At 36.2% G+C, this 17,203-nt stretch overlaps 1 protein-coding gene and 1 non-coding gene across 2 annotated transcripts in view; both read right to left on the bottom strand.

Moving 5' to 3' along the window:
- The window catches only part of CCDC138 (coiled-coil domain containing 138), a 147,446-nt gene that overhangs the window by 27,692 nt on the left and 102,551 nt on the right, over positions 1 to 17,203 (bottom strand). Inside the window, exon 13 of the mRNA XM_028091277.2 lies at positions 5,985 to 6,161. Coding sequence (XP_027947078.1) covers positions 5,985 to 6,161 — 177 coding nt within the window. The remainder of the gene's footprint in view (positions 1 to 5,984; positions 6,162 to 17,203) is intronic.
- LOC114199401 (U6 spliceosomal RNA) lies at positions 16,371 to 16,477 on the bottom strand. The gene has a single exon (XR_003607284.1). It is a non-coding gene; the product is annotated as a U6 spliceosomal RNA (small nuclear RNA).

Here is a 17,203-nt window from a genome sequence, read left to right as displayed (position 1 = left end):
AAAAAAAGGTTCATAATATGACATTCAACAAAGGAGAACAGAAAGGGAAAGCTCAAGGAATTTTATTGAATAAAAGTCCCCAAGTCTTACTGTTGGGCAACAAGGCCCTTCTGAATGAGTGGCAGGCCCCATCTTCTGATTCTTCTACTACTCTGCCCACTCACTCTGCCTCAGCTACACTGGCTTCCCTGCTATGTCTTGAAAATACCACACCTAACAATTAATACTTGCCCTAACATCTTTGCTCTAGCGGTTCCTGATCCCTACAATAGTCTCCCAGACCTCTGCATGGCTAACTCCCTTACCACGTTTATAATTCTATGATATTTTTATTATCATACTCACTATTACAATAATTTGACAAAAGTCAATTAGACCATAAGCTCCATGTTGACAGGGGACCTAATCATCTTGCTCTCTGCTGTACCCCTAGTGTCTCACTGAGTGCCAGGGATAAATGTACAGTCTATAGATAGATATTTGTTGAATGAAATAAAGTTGTATTTTCTAGTTTTTCAATAATGAATATGCATTTCTTATACAACAAAGTATGCATATTATGATTGCAACTATGTAAAAAAATAAATATATCAGCCAATACGCAAACTATGTCTTATTAAGGTGGTAGAATTAAGAGGGGTGTCAACTTCTTAGACTTAAAAAATATTATCATATATTCTTCAGTTATTAAAAATAAATCTTCCCATGGTGTTTCCTTAGAGAACATTCTTTCATTTGAAAGCTTTTAACTGAGAAAACAGGTTATACATATGTAGGATTCATGACTAGAAAAGAAACATGGGTGTGTACATACTACGTTGGTACATTTTTGGAAATATGGCATTTGTCATTTCATTGAAATTATCCTTGCTTTAGAAAGGGGAACCCTCCTACACTGTTGGTGGCAATGCAAGCTGGTGCAACCACTCTGGAAAACAGTATGGAGGTTCCTCAAACAGTTGAAAATAGAGCTACCATCCAATCCAGCAATTGCACTACTGGGTATTTACCCCAAAGATACAAATGTAGGGATCCGAAGGGGTACATGCACCCCAATGTTTATAGCAGCAATGTCCACAATAGCCAAACTGTGGAAAGAGCCGAGATGTCCATCGACAGATGAATGGATAAAGAAGATGTGGTATATATACCCGATGGAATATTATGCAGTCATCAAAAGGAATGAGATCTTGCCATTTGCAACGACGTGGATGGAACTGGAGGGTGTTATGCTGAGTGAAATAAGTCAATCAGAGAAAGACATGTATCATATGACCTCACTGATATGAGGAATTCTTAATCTCAGGAAACAAACTGAGGGTTGCTGGAGTGGTGGGGGGTGGGAGGGATGGGGTGGCTGGGTGATAGACATTGGGGAGGGTATGTGCTATGGTGAGCGCTGTGAATTGTACAAGACTGATGAATCACGGATCTGTACTTCTGAAACAAATAATGCAATATATGTTAAGAAAAAAAAAAGAAGAAGATAGCAGGAGGGGAAGAATGAAGGGGAGTAAGTCGGAGGGGGAGACGGACCATTAGAGACGATGGACTCTGAAAAACAAACTGAGGGTTCTAGAGGGGAGGGGGGTGGGGAGATGGGTTAGCCTGGTGATGGGTATTAAAGAGGGCACATTCTGTGTGGAGCACTGGGTGTTATGCACAAACAATGAATCATGGAACACTACATCAAAAACTAATGATGTAATGTATGGTGATTAACATAACAATAAAAATTATTTTAAAAAATTACCCTTGCTTTGATCTCCTTAATAATAAAAACATAATAGAATGACAGAAAAAATTAAATAGCAAGAAGGGAAGAAATAATGTTGCTCAAATCAAGAAAAATTAACTGCCAATGAAAAAGAGCACCAAACTAAGAAATACAAATATGTTCACAAATAACTTCTAGATCCATATAACAAATTTAATGCATGTAGCATAAAGCATTTGATAATTCTTTGCTAGCTTTAATTGTATTATAATGTATAATACATTTTACCCATATTCATAATTTAAAAAGAACTCAGGTATATATCTTTGCAAAGTATCCTAATATTTTCTTGTATTTTGATATTTTAGACAGATAAACATAGACTGATGCAACTACATGTACATTAAAACCTAACCATGTTAAACAACAACAAAAAAAGAAACACCCAACATCATGAAAATTATTCATGGAAAAAAGAGAGTAATGTACGTATGAAGTAAATATACATTATCTTTGGATAGTAAGACTTTTTTACAGTTTGTAGCTTTCCAAATTTCTATTATTTTTATAATACAAATAAAAAGTGTCTGCAAAATGTGCTCGAATACATTATTGCCATCAAGTGTTAAATGGCAGCATGTTACCTTAGACGGGCAGTTTTTAGGCTGCAAAATAGAATGAACTAAATAATACAAATACAAACTTAAATCCCTCTATTTAAACTAAGTCTAACAAGAAAAGGAAAGTACTATTTGAAATAAAATAAGACTCAAGTTCTTACACAGCTAAACCCAGATAAGTAAGTAATAGCTTTTAACCACTGACAGGAAAAAGAGAAAGAAACCACAAAATAATTTTCTAAAATCAACACTACTAAGTTATTATATGATATATACTCACACCCAAAAGAGGTATTATCAGAAGCCCTCAATCTAAAAAAAAATGTGCTCATAATATATATGTTGAGGTAAATCAATGTATAGATCTTAATTTACACTCAAAGAAATGCATTTTAAAGTAAAATATATCTAGATCATTTAAAAAAAAAGAAATGCATTTTAGCAGCTTTCAAAAAACAGTAAATACCTATGCAGCTAATAACATTTCTCATCTGAAAAGACGAATCTGGGGGAAGAGCACAAGAGGGACAAGAGAAAAACCACTCTGTAGCAGTACGAACTACAACACAGCTTAACATGAAGTATACAGTGGAGATGGAGTATCCTATTGCTCCTCAAACTACTGTAAGAACTGGTCTGAGATTTCCAATCCAGCATAGAGAATGCAACAGACTTTAACAAAATACTGTTTAAAATAGTTTAACAAAGAGGCTATTAGACTGGGGAGCTCTCATGCCTTCAGCAGGGTATCCTAACTAAACAAATCAAATTCTAAAGCAGTCAGTGCACTTGAATCTAAGAAAACAAAACTCAAGAAAAACTAATCATCAATAGCCAAGCAGATTTCCTTGAATTGGAGAAAATGAACCTCAAGTAAAACTATTATAACCACCAAATAACTAAATTTTCCCCAACAAGGCAAACATTTATGTTATAGCCAATTAAATAATTTCTTTGCTCTGCTTCCCTGTCTTTTCTATAAAAACCTCTGCCCTAGGACCCACCTACAGAGCCACCCCTAACCATTTTCAGATTTGGTGCTATCCCACTGGAATCGCTGTTTGTTCGAATAAACTTCTCAAAATTTATCATTTTACAATACCATTAAAAAACACTAGAAAATGGGGCCCCTGGGTGGCTCAGTTGGTTGCCTTCGGCTCAGGTCATGATCCCAAGGTCCTGGGATCAAGCCCCACATCGGGCTCCTTGCTCAGCAGGGAGCCTGCTTCTCCCCTGCCTGCCACTCCCCCTGCTTGTGCTTGCTCTCTCCTTCTCTGTGTGTCAAAAAAATAAAATCTTTTAAAAAAAATTAAAAAAAAAACACTGGAAATGAAATAAAACAAACATACAAAATACAAGTCCAAATGTTTTTAATTATTATTGAACTTGATAAAATTAGTAATTTGATGACTACTATACAAGTTTTAAACACTGTTTCTATACTGACTTGTGTTAGAGAACCAATAAGCAAGCATTTTGAGTACTCCCAGGCTAGAGTCTGGCCCACTGACACCTTCCTCTAGCCTCTTGCTCCAAAGCCCTAAATGGACATTCAGAGGAAGCCCCAAGGCTCAGGGAAGCACTGCAAACACAATGCTTGAAACATGTCACCTCATGCATGGCTGACCACCAAGGCCCATTAGTTGTGTGAGATAAGCCATCTGCAAATCCATTCTATCAAGATTTCTCTTCTACTAACTTTTTCCTATTAACTTAAAAAAAATGGCATGTGGAAATTATGTACTTGGTGAAATGAGTTTCTCATCTCAAATCTAGAAAAAACAGAACATAAAACCAACAGCTGGATAAGTATTTGCTACATTTTGATCTAGCATTCATTTAACCCCTTCAACATATTTCTTTGGTTAACATCAGGTACTGGATTTATATTAAAAGTAGAAAAATATATCAAGCAAATAAATATGCTTCAGTCAGAAATCATCAATGATTCACCCATTTCTAATCTTCCAAAAGTTTTCCATCACTAAAAATGATATGGCTTTCTAGGAATCCACATTAGAAATTGCTTTATTTACTCAATTTGAACAAGAAAGGATAACCTTGGATTTGAGCATAATCTGAACAAAGGTGAACAAGTGTGAAGGAACTGAACACCTGTTGACTTTATCTACTATTATTTCTCCAAATGTGAATGTTATGGTGCTACAAAGTCATTTCACCCAAGTAGGTCCACTATTTCATAAAATTATATTTAGTTTTCCTTTGGCTATAAGATTTCATCTCTGTCAGAAATATTCAGACAGATTTGTTTCTAATGAATAGACATTAGCATCTGGTAAAATTTCTGTTTTCCTCATTAAGAAAAATCCTGGGTGGTTCAGTCAGTTAATTGTCCAACTCTTGATTTCCACTCTCGGGGTTGTGAGATTGAGCCTTGCATCAGGCCCATGTGGGGCTCTGTATTCAGCAGAGAGTCTGCTTGAGATTCTCTTTCTCCCTCTCCCTCTGCCTCTCCCCCCAGCTCTCTCTCTCAAATAAATAGATAAATCTTTAAAAAGAAAGAGGGACGCCTGAAAGAAAGAAAGAAAGAAAGAGGGTGGCTCAGTTGGTTAAGCGTCTGTCTTGCCATGGACAAGTTACCGGATTTTTCTAGGCCTCAGTTTTTCTATTCAGGCCCTTCACAGGGATGTTGTAAAAGAAAAACGAGAAAGCATATAAAATGAATTAGAAATGTGAAGCCATACACTGAAGGTACCTGGTTAGAAATATAACTATGCTTTACACCCAGCTATTAGGGATTCACCCACAAGCAGCACCAAGTACCACAGATTGCTTACTACCACACTGAGAAATGACTTTCCAATTTTAGTTTCCATCTTCTGGAAGGCATAAACATTTCATTTTTAGAAGTGCCGTAGAAGGAAGAGGGAAGAGGGAAGAGGAAAAGCCACAAGTGAAAAAAAATTACTGAGGCAAAATGGTTGCCTGTTACAAGTCAAGGGGTTACTTGAGGTTCAAAGAGCAATACCAACCAAAACAAATGAAAATATTTATGTGCAACATCTCCATACATATCTGGGCTAAATTAGGAACCATCAATAGCAATTTAAAAGAACTTGCTAAAAAAAAAAAAAAAAAAAAAAAAAGAACTTGCTACACCAATATAAAAACCAAAAAGAAAAAATAAGGCCAGAGACTACAAAATATTACAAATATGCATGAAAAAAAGTAGCCACATATACACCTGAGTGCTCCTCCCACCCCCGAACCCTCCAACAAAACGGTAAGGTTGAGGAGGAAACAACAGGAATATGGCTTTGTCATATTCTCCCTTTAGATGGAGACACACTTGAACATCTCCTTCTAAGCAAGCAGGGAATACAGGATTAGATCTGTCAGAATGATGAGACGGAAGAACAGACAAAGAAGCTTGAAAACATGACTAAAAATGCAGAGTATATGCACATAACTGAGATGAGGTGAGTACTGGCAATTGTGCTACGTTAATGGACATTTAGACATACAACTTTTAATGATGTTATTAATGACTCTATTACACTGCTGTCAAAAATACATTTTAACCATTTCTATTATATAATACAATATGTCTGACATGTAGTTATACATTGAGAAAATAAAATCATCTACTGTCATTACTTTGTGTATCTAAAGACTTTAAAACTTACTAGATTCCACTGTCATCTGAAGCAAACTATCAATGACATTAGAGAGGAGTCCTTTACTGGATATTCGGAGATGATTTAGTATTACTGGAAGAGCTTGATACTCCAAAAACAAGACTTTTCCTTCATCTGCCTTCAAGTCCAAACAGAGAGAATCAAATGCCTGAGCCAGGTAGTCAGCTGAAAAACAGTACGTTAAATCAACTGCCATTATCAGTAATAGCTGGAAAGAAAAAAGGAAAGGAAAGGAAAAAGAAAGGAAAGGAAGAAAGAAAGAAAAAGAAAAAGAAATGAAAGGAAGGAAGGAAGGAAGGAAGGAAGGAAGGAAGAGAAAGAAGAAAGAAAGAAAGAAAGAGAAAGAAAGAAAGAAAGAAAGAAAGAAAGAAAGAAAGAAAGAAAGAAAGAAAGAAAGAAAGAAAGAGGGAGAGGGAGAGAGAGAGAGAGGGAGAGAGAGAGAGAGAGAGAGAGAAAGAAAGAAAGAAAGAAAGAAAGAAAGAAAGAAAGAAAGAAAGAAAGAAAAAAGAAAGAGAGAGGAAAGAAAGAAAGAAAGAAAGAAAGAAAGAAAGAAAGAAAGAAAGAAAGAAAGAAAGAAAGAAAGAAAAGAAAGAAAGAAAGAAAAGAAAGAGAGGGAGAGAGAGAGAAAGAAAGAAAGAAAGAGAGAAAGAAAGAAAGAAAAGGAAAGAAAGAACAAACCATCACTTAAATTTAAAAGGGAAACAAAAATTAAATGACCAGGGAGATCACTGGCTAAATTTAGAATCTGTTAGAACCCAAATGCTTGAAACGAGGAGAGAAGAGAAATTACACCATGATGGGGTAAATTTCGTTCATATTTTAACACCAAAATAACAATAAATTCCATTTCTTTTTTATTACAAGAAAACAGTTGATGTTTAATATAAAGACCATAGTAATATTTATTTTTCATATTTGATAACTACCATATGCTTCCAAAAGTGTTTTTATCTTTACCCAGCTTTTGAGATATTTTTTGTTACTAAGTGTTTACCTACTTCAAAATGTAACTTTATGCAAACTTTTAAAGGAGGATTTTTGTCTCTTAATAAAGATCAAACAGCCATTCAAAGACAACTTCAGAGGACTAGATGTGCTCTAGTGTTACCTTTTGTGATATATCTGCCATTAACACAGCATGGTTTTGCCAAGGCCAATGTTATGATGGCACTGACTAGATCAGAATCCCTGGAGCTTTTTGAGTTAGTGTTTTAGGTTCCTTTGGATAATACCCAGAAGTGGAATTGTTGTATCACCTGATAGTTTTATTTTTAATTTTTGTTGAACTCCACACTGTTTTCCATAGTGGCTCCATTTTCATTTCAATAGTTTTACCTTAGCCTAGACATGGAAACATGTATCTGTTACCTAAGTATATATTGATGGATGAATGGATAAATAAAATGTGGTATATATATTTAAAAAAAAGAATCCCTCGAACTTTCTTTTTTTTTTTCATATGGTAGTTCTATTTTTAATTTTTGGAAGAACCCCATCCTGTTTTCCATAGCAGCTATACCAATTTACATTCCCACCAATAGGGCATGAGGGTTCCCTTTTCTCCACATCTTTGCCTGGGACTTTCTTAAAGATGTTCCACAGATGACTGGAGAGCCTGTAAAACCAGGATTGAGAAGCACTAATTTAACCAGAATCAATGCAAATGAAATATTAAGATACTTATATCGTTACACTTCAATACACCAAACAACCCAAATCAGTACTCTTATAATTTTACATTGTGCTTTTAATTGTACAAGAATACTCCAGTTTCCTAAACTCTTTCAATATACTATTGAAAGGAATAAAAAAAAACTGTGCTGTTCAAACTAGTGAGTTAATTTTTCTTCTGAGATTTCTGTTTAAAGAAGGCTCGAAGGTACTTTGAAATACACTGAAAATATGACACAGAATCACCTCCATTAAAATTTACTATCTTCTGGCTGATGTGTTGCATTTCATCTTTGTTGTTTTAGCTTACATAAACTAAAGAAGTAATTTAAAAACTTAATTATTAAGAATAAGAAGCTGAGGATAACCTGTGTGAAATACCTATGAAAGAACTGAAATACATAAATATATATTAAAATATCTATGAAAGAATTTTGAGAAATTAAAATCTGTGCCTCAATCAATTTATAGTACATTCTATTCTTACTTTTGGTAGAATTTAGTTCAAAGAACACTGCCATTATTGTACTTAATATCTGTAATTAAATAAAACACTGCAAATAAATGTGTATTTAGGTTAAGCAAAGTTGCTAGATTCTGTTCAAGTTTGCCTTATTTGGAAACCCATGTTTATTTAGCAAACACTCAGTAGAAAAGTATAGATGAATCCTAAATTCAATTCTCCACAGAAACAAACGTTTTTATCAGTAGTGCCACCTACTGTATTTGGCACAGATTACTTCACTTCTCATTAATACATCATCTGAGATTAAACAGGCTAAATGCTACATGATACAGCAAATCTGTGAACTTAAAAAACTGTCCTTTATTAATTTGGGGAAGGGGAGATGGTATTTGGTGATTTTTAAGTTGCTTTACCTTTTAGGGAGAAATAAAAAAATTATATCATTATTTTAATTTCCCTAACAGTGAAGATTTTCTAAAATCAATACCAATTTAACTTCTAAGAGAATATTTTAAGAAATTTTAGTTATTAATTGTACCAAAACTGCTTGTTGTTTTAAGCAACAAGTGTTTGGTGGTTTATTATGAAGCAATACAAATCTAATGTATTTTTATGAGATCTAGCAGATCTCAATTCTTTTTTTTGCAGCTTCATGGTGGTTTTGGCCAAACTTCTTATTTAGTATTCCATAGTTGCTTAACACACACTTAAATGGTCTTATTGGGGGAGGGGAAAGAGGAGGTTCTTGTAGATTCCCAAGGAAATGTCAGAAAGGTAGCAGATCTCAATTCTGATCTCAAGTAAAACCAACTCTTAGAAGTTAAATAATACTAAATGTTTATGGTAATGTTAGCAGCTACCGCTTACTATAATGCCACACTCTTTGCTAAACCTTCACATTAATTCTCACTTAATCTTCAAAAAAAAATTGTGGTGAAACACAGAAAAGGGACCTGCCCAATGTCACATAGCTGGTGATGGGACTGAGACTCATCCTTAGTTATCTGACTGCAAAACTGAAGTTCTTAATCCTACATTGTTCCTGTTATTTGAGAATGGCAATAATTCCTACATTTCTTTAGGACTGAAGTATAAGTACATAATTTACAAAAATATATATCTGGATAAGTTGGGGGCCAAGTGTTGAGAGGGGCAGGACAACAGAACTAGCTCTGATGTACACAACTAAAAAGGAGAGAGAGTATATGTAATTAGACAAGAAATTTGTCCCTGAAACAATACTATCAGGGTAAGATTCTTACCTTTCAGTTCTCCTATCTTTACATAGATCAGACTAGTATGTACATACTGAAGGTTTTATTAATTAAAATGTTTTCACATTGACGGCCACATCTACATACTTAAAATTGTTAATGACATATAACATTCCATTGTCCTCATGATGATACTGTTAAAGGCCTGATTATTTAGGGTCAAGAAAAGATCTGAGTCCCTTACAAATGCCTGACCCTCAGTTTGCTCTTCTGTAAAAATGACAACACCATCTAAAGTTACTGTGGGGAATAAATTTGAAAAAAACAAATGAATGATTAGAAAAATGCCAACACTGCAAGAACTTATTTCCTTCTCTATTCCAATTGCAGGTCTGTCAATTATTTATCATTTATCATTAGACAGCACAAATCTTTTTTTTAAAGATTTTATTTATTTATTTGACAGAGAGTGAGACAGGAGAGAGGGAACATAAGCAGGGGGAGTGGGAGAGGGAGAAGCAGTTTTCCCCCTGAGCAGGGAGCTGGATGTGGGGCTCAATCCCAGGACCCTGGGATCATGACCTGAGCTGAAGGCAGACCCTTAACGACTGAACCACCCAGGCGCCCCAACATAATAAATCTTATTAAAGGTTATGATACATTTTGGTGTCTCCTGTAAGCAGAATGTATTTCAAAAATGGTAAGCTACAATAAAAATTGTACCCTTTTTGACTCTTAACTATAGAGAACAAAGTGACGGTTACCTGAGGGGAGGTGGGTGGGGATAAGAGTGAAATAGGTGATGGGGATTAAGGAGTGCAGTTGTCGAGATGAGCACTATCTATTCAATGGAAACCAAGTATTATATATATTTGGGTTATTAAGTATTTAGTATTATGTATATTACCTAACACATTTATCTATTTTCTCTTTACTTTTTATACTAAATTTATCAATCTTATAATGGATAACTTTCTTTTATAAAGAGGAAATATCTTCTTACCAGAGTTAAGGCAAGTCTGTTATTCTGATTTAAGATTTTTTCTTACGTGTAAATTTTTAGTTCTCCCAAATTTGCTACAGCACATAAGACAGTGTATCTTTTATTTTTCTCTATACTCATAATCATTTTTCCTAACTGTACTTAATGGATGTCTTTTTCCTTTTCTGGTTCTTTTACTTGGCTTACTTCGCTCTACCCCAAGATTATATAATGAGATCCACCACCTGCCTTTCAACCCTCAGCCTACTGAACCTCTAGGTACCTGATAATGAAGGAAGAAAACACAAGGCCAGGAAGGAATCAGTTCATCAGCTCTAGAATTTGATACCAATGTGAATTTCACCTTTTAGCCACTCACCTTTTTTAACATTAATTTTCTCTCCCTGAAAGTGTTCCTCAGGGTATTATGAACCTTCATAAGGTATTACAATGGCGCTTCATAAACTGTAAGATAGCATTTCCCAAATTGTTCTTCTCAGAAAATTAGTGCTATATATCACTCTTCTGAAAAGGATCTCAAGTTAAATAAGTTTGGGAAATGTTGCATATACTGTATTCTAGTTTTATAGATTCATAAAGCCCACTAGTAACGAAATTAAAGTATTGATGTTATTAAACTTTAGTTACTCCCAAATTTCTCAAATATTTTTAACTAAAGACCACAATAGTGAATTGAATGAAAACTAATCACAGATGTGTTTGTCATAAATGGAAAACTAGGGATGGTTTTACAACTTTAGAGAACCATATTGTTGCTTTATGTGCTTTGTTAATCAAAATTAGGAGAGGATCATGGGTGGTAATTTTTATACACCTTAAGACAATATGTAGCTTATTTTAAACACATTTTAATATTTTAAAAATGTATTGTTTAGATTTTTAATAACATAACATTAATCATACTCATTCTGCCTGTTTGGTAATGATTTAACTAATTTTTAAATTTTGATTCCAGCTCTCAAAGTTTGTCTGAGGTCAAATTAGACCTAAAAGATCATTTTCTTTTTTTAAAAAATTTATTTATTTATTTTTAGAGAGAGAGAAAGCAGGGTGAGGGGCAGAGAGAGAGGGAGAATCTCAGACTCCCTGCTGAGCTTGGAGCCTGAAACAGGGCTCCATCTCATGACCCTGATATCAGGACCTGAGCCAAAACCAAGAGTCAGACACTCAACTGAATTAGCCACCCAGGTGCCCCGAGACCTAAGAGATTATTTTCAATCACCAATTTATGCACAAATACCTCTGGAATCTCCTATAGGATTTTTAAAAATAGTTTTAAGATATATTTCTAAATGAATTCTGAGTGGTTTCTCAGTTATTTCTTTTAAAAACTTTTAAAATTATTTCACAATCAGAAAAAGCACCTAAACAAATAATTTTTTTAAAATTACAGGAAGAGCATCAATTATGTAGTCACGTATTTAGACAAAAGATAATAAACTTAAAGGTTTCTTAGAGTTTCTTAAAATAAATTAATGGGGAATATAGTCTAATTTTTCAACTTCCATTTTATGTACTAAAGTTATGATTCTACTTAAAAATATATACACTGTTCAGAAGTCATTTACTTCAGAAGTTATTTGCTTAGAAATTGGACAAAATTCATAACAAAAACAAATAAGACAGTTATGAAGTGACTAGGATGGGCAAGAGATACCACAATGTGAATTCTGGTTAGAAATTTTATTACCAATTATCACAAAGAGCTTAAAAATTCATTATTGTCAGTATAGAATGAATTGCAAACACACTATTAACTGACAACAGTTAAGTTGTAGAAAAACATGGTATGATGGGGGCACCTGGGTGGCTCAGAAGGTTAAGCATCTGACTCTTGATTTTGGCTCTGGTCATGATCTCAGGGTCATGGGATGGAGCCCTGTGTTAGGCTCCGAGCTCAGCAGGGAGTATGCTTGAGATTCTTCCTCTCCCTCTGCCCCTCTCCCTTGGCTTGCTCTCTTTTTCTCTCTAAAATAAAATAAATCTTTACCAAAAAAACGTTATAATTTGTATGTTTTTAAAAAAAGATCGAAAGTAATGCTGTCTTTTGAGAAGTTGATATAACACCATTTGAAGAGCAGCTGTGACCCCACCACATGTTTTCCTGTTGAATAACTCACTGGTCTTCTTGCATGCCATGCTCTTCCACAATTCCAAACTTTGGCTCATACTGTTCCCTCAGGAATGGCCTTCTTTATTTTCGCCTATGAAATCCTACACATTCCTGACAGTCCAGCTCACATGCTAACTCCTTATACTAAATCCTCTCCTGATCCCCTAAATCATAACCACCAGAACTAATTTATCATCTCTCTTAAACAGAAGCACATTATTTAAACTTCTGTGTGGATAATTATAAGATGAAGCAGAAAGAAATATTTACAGTCTACTTACCCACCAGACTCTAAGGACTTTAAAAGCAGGTACTGTCTTATAATTCTTTCTACTTTCTTAAAAAAGTGACTTGCACAAGGAAGCAACCAAATTTACTAATTCACTATGTATAAATGAAGTGCAAATTGGACATTTCTGGACTTACTAGTCCTATTGCCCTATTTGATGTTTTAAAATTACTCATTATTATTATTATATATCATGATTGTTTCATTTTAACTTTAAAATTTTATTTTTTATTTTTTTAAACTAAAATACAGTTGATGTATAATGTTACAATAGTTTCAGGTGTACAAAACAGTTATTTGACATTTAAATACACTACAAAATGCTCAAGACAATACATTTAGATACCATCTGTCACCATACAAAGTCATTACAATATTACGGACTGTATTCCCTATGCTGTACTTTACATATGACTGACTGACTCCATTCATTCATTCATTCATTCACTCACTCACTCATTCACTCATTCATTCATTCCAGTAGGCTCCACACCCAGGCCTAGCGTGTGGCTTGACTCATGACCCTGAGATCAAGACCTGACCTGAGATCAAGAGTAAGATACTTAACCGACTGAGTGACCCAGGTGCCCTAGATTTCATTGTTTTCTTTTTTTATGGCTGAGTGATATTCCTTTGTGTGTGTGTGTGCACCACATCTTTTTTAAAATTTTTTATTGTTATGTTAATCACCATACATTACATCATTAGTTCTTTTTTTTATTTTTTATTGTTATGTTAATCACCATATATTACATCATTAGTTTTTGGTGCAGTGCTCCATGATTCATTGTTTGTTCATAACACCCAGTGCTCCATGCAGAACGTGCCCTCCTCAATACCCATCACCAGGCTAACCCATCCCCCTACCCCCCTCCCCTCTAGAACCCTCAGTTTGTTTTTCAGAGTCCATCATCTCTCATGGTTCGTCTCCCCCTCTGACATACTCCCCTTTTCTTCCTCTCCTGTTATCTTCTTTTTCTTTTTTCTTAAAATATGTTGCGTTATTTGTTTCAGAAGTACAGAACTGTGATTCAACAGTCTTGCACAATTCACAGCGCTCACCGTAGCACATACCCTCCCCAATGTCTATCACCCAGCCACCCCATCCCTCCCACCCCCAACCACTCCAGTAACACTCAGTTTCTTTCCTGAGATTAAGAATTCCTCATATCAGTGAGGTCATGTGATACATGTCTTTCTCTGATTGACTTATTTCACTCAGCATAACACCCTCCAGTTCCATCCACGTCGTTGCAAATGGCAAGATCTCATTCCTTTTGATGGCTGCATAATATTCCATTGTGTATATATACCACCTCTTCTTTATCCATTCATCTGTCGATGGGCATCTTGGCTCTTTCCACAGTTTGGCTATGGTGGACATTGCTGCTATAAACATTGGGGTAGACGTACCCCTTCGGGTCCCTACATTTGTATCTTTGGGGTAAATACCCAGTAGTGCAATTGCTGGATCGAACGGTAGCTCTAATTTCAACTGTTTGAGGAACCTCCATACTGTTTTCCAGAGGGGTTGCACCAGCTTGCATTCCCACCAACAGTGTAGGAGGGTTCCCCTTTCTCCACATCCCCGCCAACATCTGTCGTTCCCTGACTTGTTAATTTTAGCCATTCTGACGGGTGTGAGGTGGTATCTCATTGAGGTTTTGATTTGGATTTCCCTGATGCCGAGCGATGTTGAGCACTTTTTCATGTGCCTGTTGGCCATTTGGATGTCTTCTTTGGAGAAATGTCTGTTCATGTCTTCTGCCCATTTCTTGATTGGATTATTTGTTCTCTGGGTGTTGAGTTTGATAAGTTCTTTATAGATTTTGGATACTAGCCCTTTATCTGATATGTCATTTGCAAATATTTTCTCCCATTCTGTCGGTTGTCTTTTGGTTTTGTGGACTGTTTCTTTTGCTGTGCAAAAGCTTTTGATCTTGATGAAATCCCAATAGTTCATTTTTGCCCTGGCTTCCCGTGCCTTTGGCGATGTTTCTAAGAAGAAGTTGCTGCGGCTAAGGTCGAAAAGGTTGCTACCTGTGTTCTCCTTTAGGATTTGGATGGACTCCTGTCTCACGTTTAGGTCTTTCAACCATTTGGAGTCTATTTTTGTGTGTGGTGTAAGGAAATGGTCCAGTTTCATTCTTCTGCATGTGGCTGTCCAATTTTCCCAACACCATTTGTTGAAGAGACTGTCTCTTTTCCATTAGACATTCTTTCCTGCTTTGTCAAAGATAAGTTGACCATAGAGTTGAGGGTCCATTTCTGGGCTCTCGATTCTGTTCCATTGATCGATGTGTCTGTTTTTGTGCCAGTACCATACTGTCTTGATGATGACAGCTTTGTAATAGAGCTGGAAGTCCGGAATTGTGATGCCGCCAGCTTTGCTTTTCTTTTTCAGTATTCCTCTGGCTATTCTGGGTCTCTTCTGGTTCCATACAAATTTTAGGATTATTGGTTCCATTTCTTTGAAAAAAGTGGATGGTATTTTGATGGGGATTGCATTGAATGTGTAGATTGCTCTAGGTAGCACTGACATCTTCACAATGTTGATTCTCCCAATCCATGAGCATGGAACGTTTTTCCATTTCTTTGTGTCTTCTTCAATTTCTTTCCTGAGTATTCTATAGTTTTCTGAGTACAGATCCTTTGCCTCTTTGGTTAGATTTATTCCTAGGTATCTAATGGTTTTGGGTGCAATTGTAAATGGGATCGACTCCTTGATTTGTCTCTCTTCTGTCTTGTTGTTGGTGTATAGGAATGCCACTGATTTCTGTGCATTGATTTTATACATCATTAGTTTTTGATGTAGTGTTCCATGATTCATTGCTTGTGCATAACACCCAGTGCTCCACGCAGAACGTGCCCTCTTTAATACCCATCACCAGGCTAACCCATCCCCCCAGCCCCCTCCCCTCTAGAACCCTCAGTTTGTTTTTCAGAGTCCATCGTCTCTCAAGGTTCGTCTCCCCCTCCGACTTACTCCCCTTCATTCTTCCCCTCCTGCTATCTTCTTTTTTTTTTCTCTTAACATATATTGCATTATTTGTTTCAGAAGTACAGATCTGTGATTCAACAGTCTTGCACAATTCACAGCGCTCACCATAGCACATACCCTCCCCAATGTCTATCACCCAGCCACCCAATCCCTCCCACCCCCCACCACTCCAGCAACCCTGTTTGTTTCCTGAGGTTAAAAATTCCTCATATCAGTGAGGTCATATGATACATGTCTTTCTCTGATTGACTTATTTCACTCAGCATAACACCCTCCAGTTCCATCCACATCGTTGCCAATGGCAAGATCTCATTCCTTTTCATGGCTGCATAATATTCCATTGTGTATATATACCACCTCTTCTTTATCCATTCATCTGTCGATGGACATCTTGGCTCTTTCCACAGTTTGGCTATTGTGGACATTGCTGCTATAAACATCGGGGTGCACGTACCCCTTGGGATCCCTACATTTGTATCTTTGGGGTAAATACCCAGTAGTGCAATTGCTGGATCGTATGGTAGCTCTATTTTCAACTGTTTGAGGAACCTCCATACTGTTTTCCAGAGTGGTTGCACCAGCTTGCATTGCCACCAACAGTGTAGGAGGGTTCCCCTAAAAATATGGAACGCTTCACGAATTTGCGTGTCATCCTTGCGCAGGGGCCATGCTAATCTTCTCTGTATCGTTCCAATTTTTGTATATGTGCTGCCGAAGCGAGCACGCGCACCACATCGTCTCTATCCACTCAGGTAACAATGGACACTTTATTCTTTATCTTGGTTACTGTAAATAATGCTGCAGTGAGTAAACAACAGGGGTGCATATATGTTTTCAAACTACTGTTTTTGTTTTTTCAAGTAAATACCTAGTAGTGGAATTACTGGATCATATGGTAATTCTATTTTTAATTTTTTGAGGAACCTCCATACTGTTTTCCACAGTGGCTGCACCAATTTACATCACACCAACAGCACACTGGGCTTGCCTTTTCTCCACATCCTTCCCAACACTTATTATTTCTTGTTTTTTTTTGGTAACAGACATTTTGATTGGTGTGAGGTGTTACCTCACTATGGTTTTTTCTTTTTAATTTAATTTTATTATGTAATGTTAGTCACCATACAACACATCATTAGTTTTTGAGGTAGTGATCCACAATTCATTGTTTTTCTATAATACCCAGTGCTCCATGCAGTACGTGCCCTCCTTAATATCCATCACTGGGCTAACTCATCCTCCCTCCCCACTGCCCTCTAAAACCCTGTTTGTTTCTCAGAGTCCACAGTCTCTCATGGTTCATCTCTCCCTCCGATTCCCCCCCCCGCTTCATTTTTCCATTCCTTCTCCTAGTGTCCTCCATGCTATCCCTTATGTTCCACAAATAAGTGAAACCATATGATAATTGACTTTCTCTGCTTGACTTATTTCACTTAGCATAATCTCCTCA

Source organism: Eumetopias jubatus, unplaced genomic scaffold, assembly GCF_037043125.1.
Source record: "Eumetopias jubatus isolate StellerSeaLion01/CBP00866 unplaced genomic scaffold, mEumJub1_p1.0 scaffold_9, whole genome shotgun sequence".
Classification (NCBI taxonomy): domain Eukaryota; kingdom Metazoa; phylum Chordata; class Mammalia; order Carnivora; family Otariidae; genus Eumetopias; species Eumetopias jubatus.
This window is presented reverse-complemented; position numbering and strand designations above follow the sequence as displayed.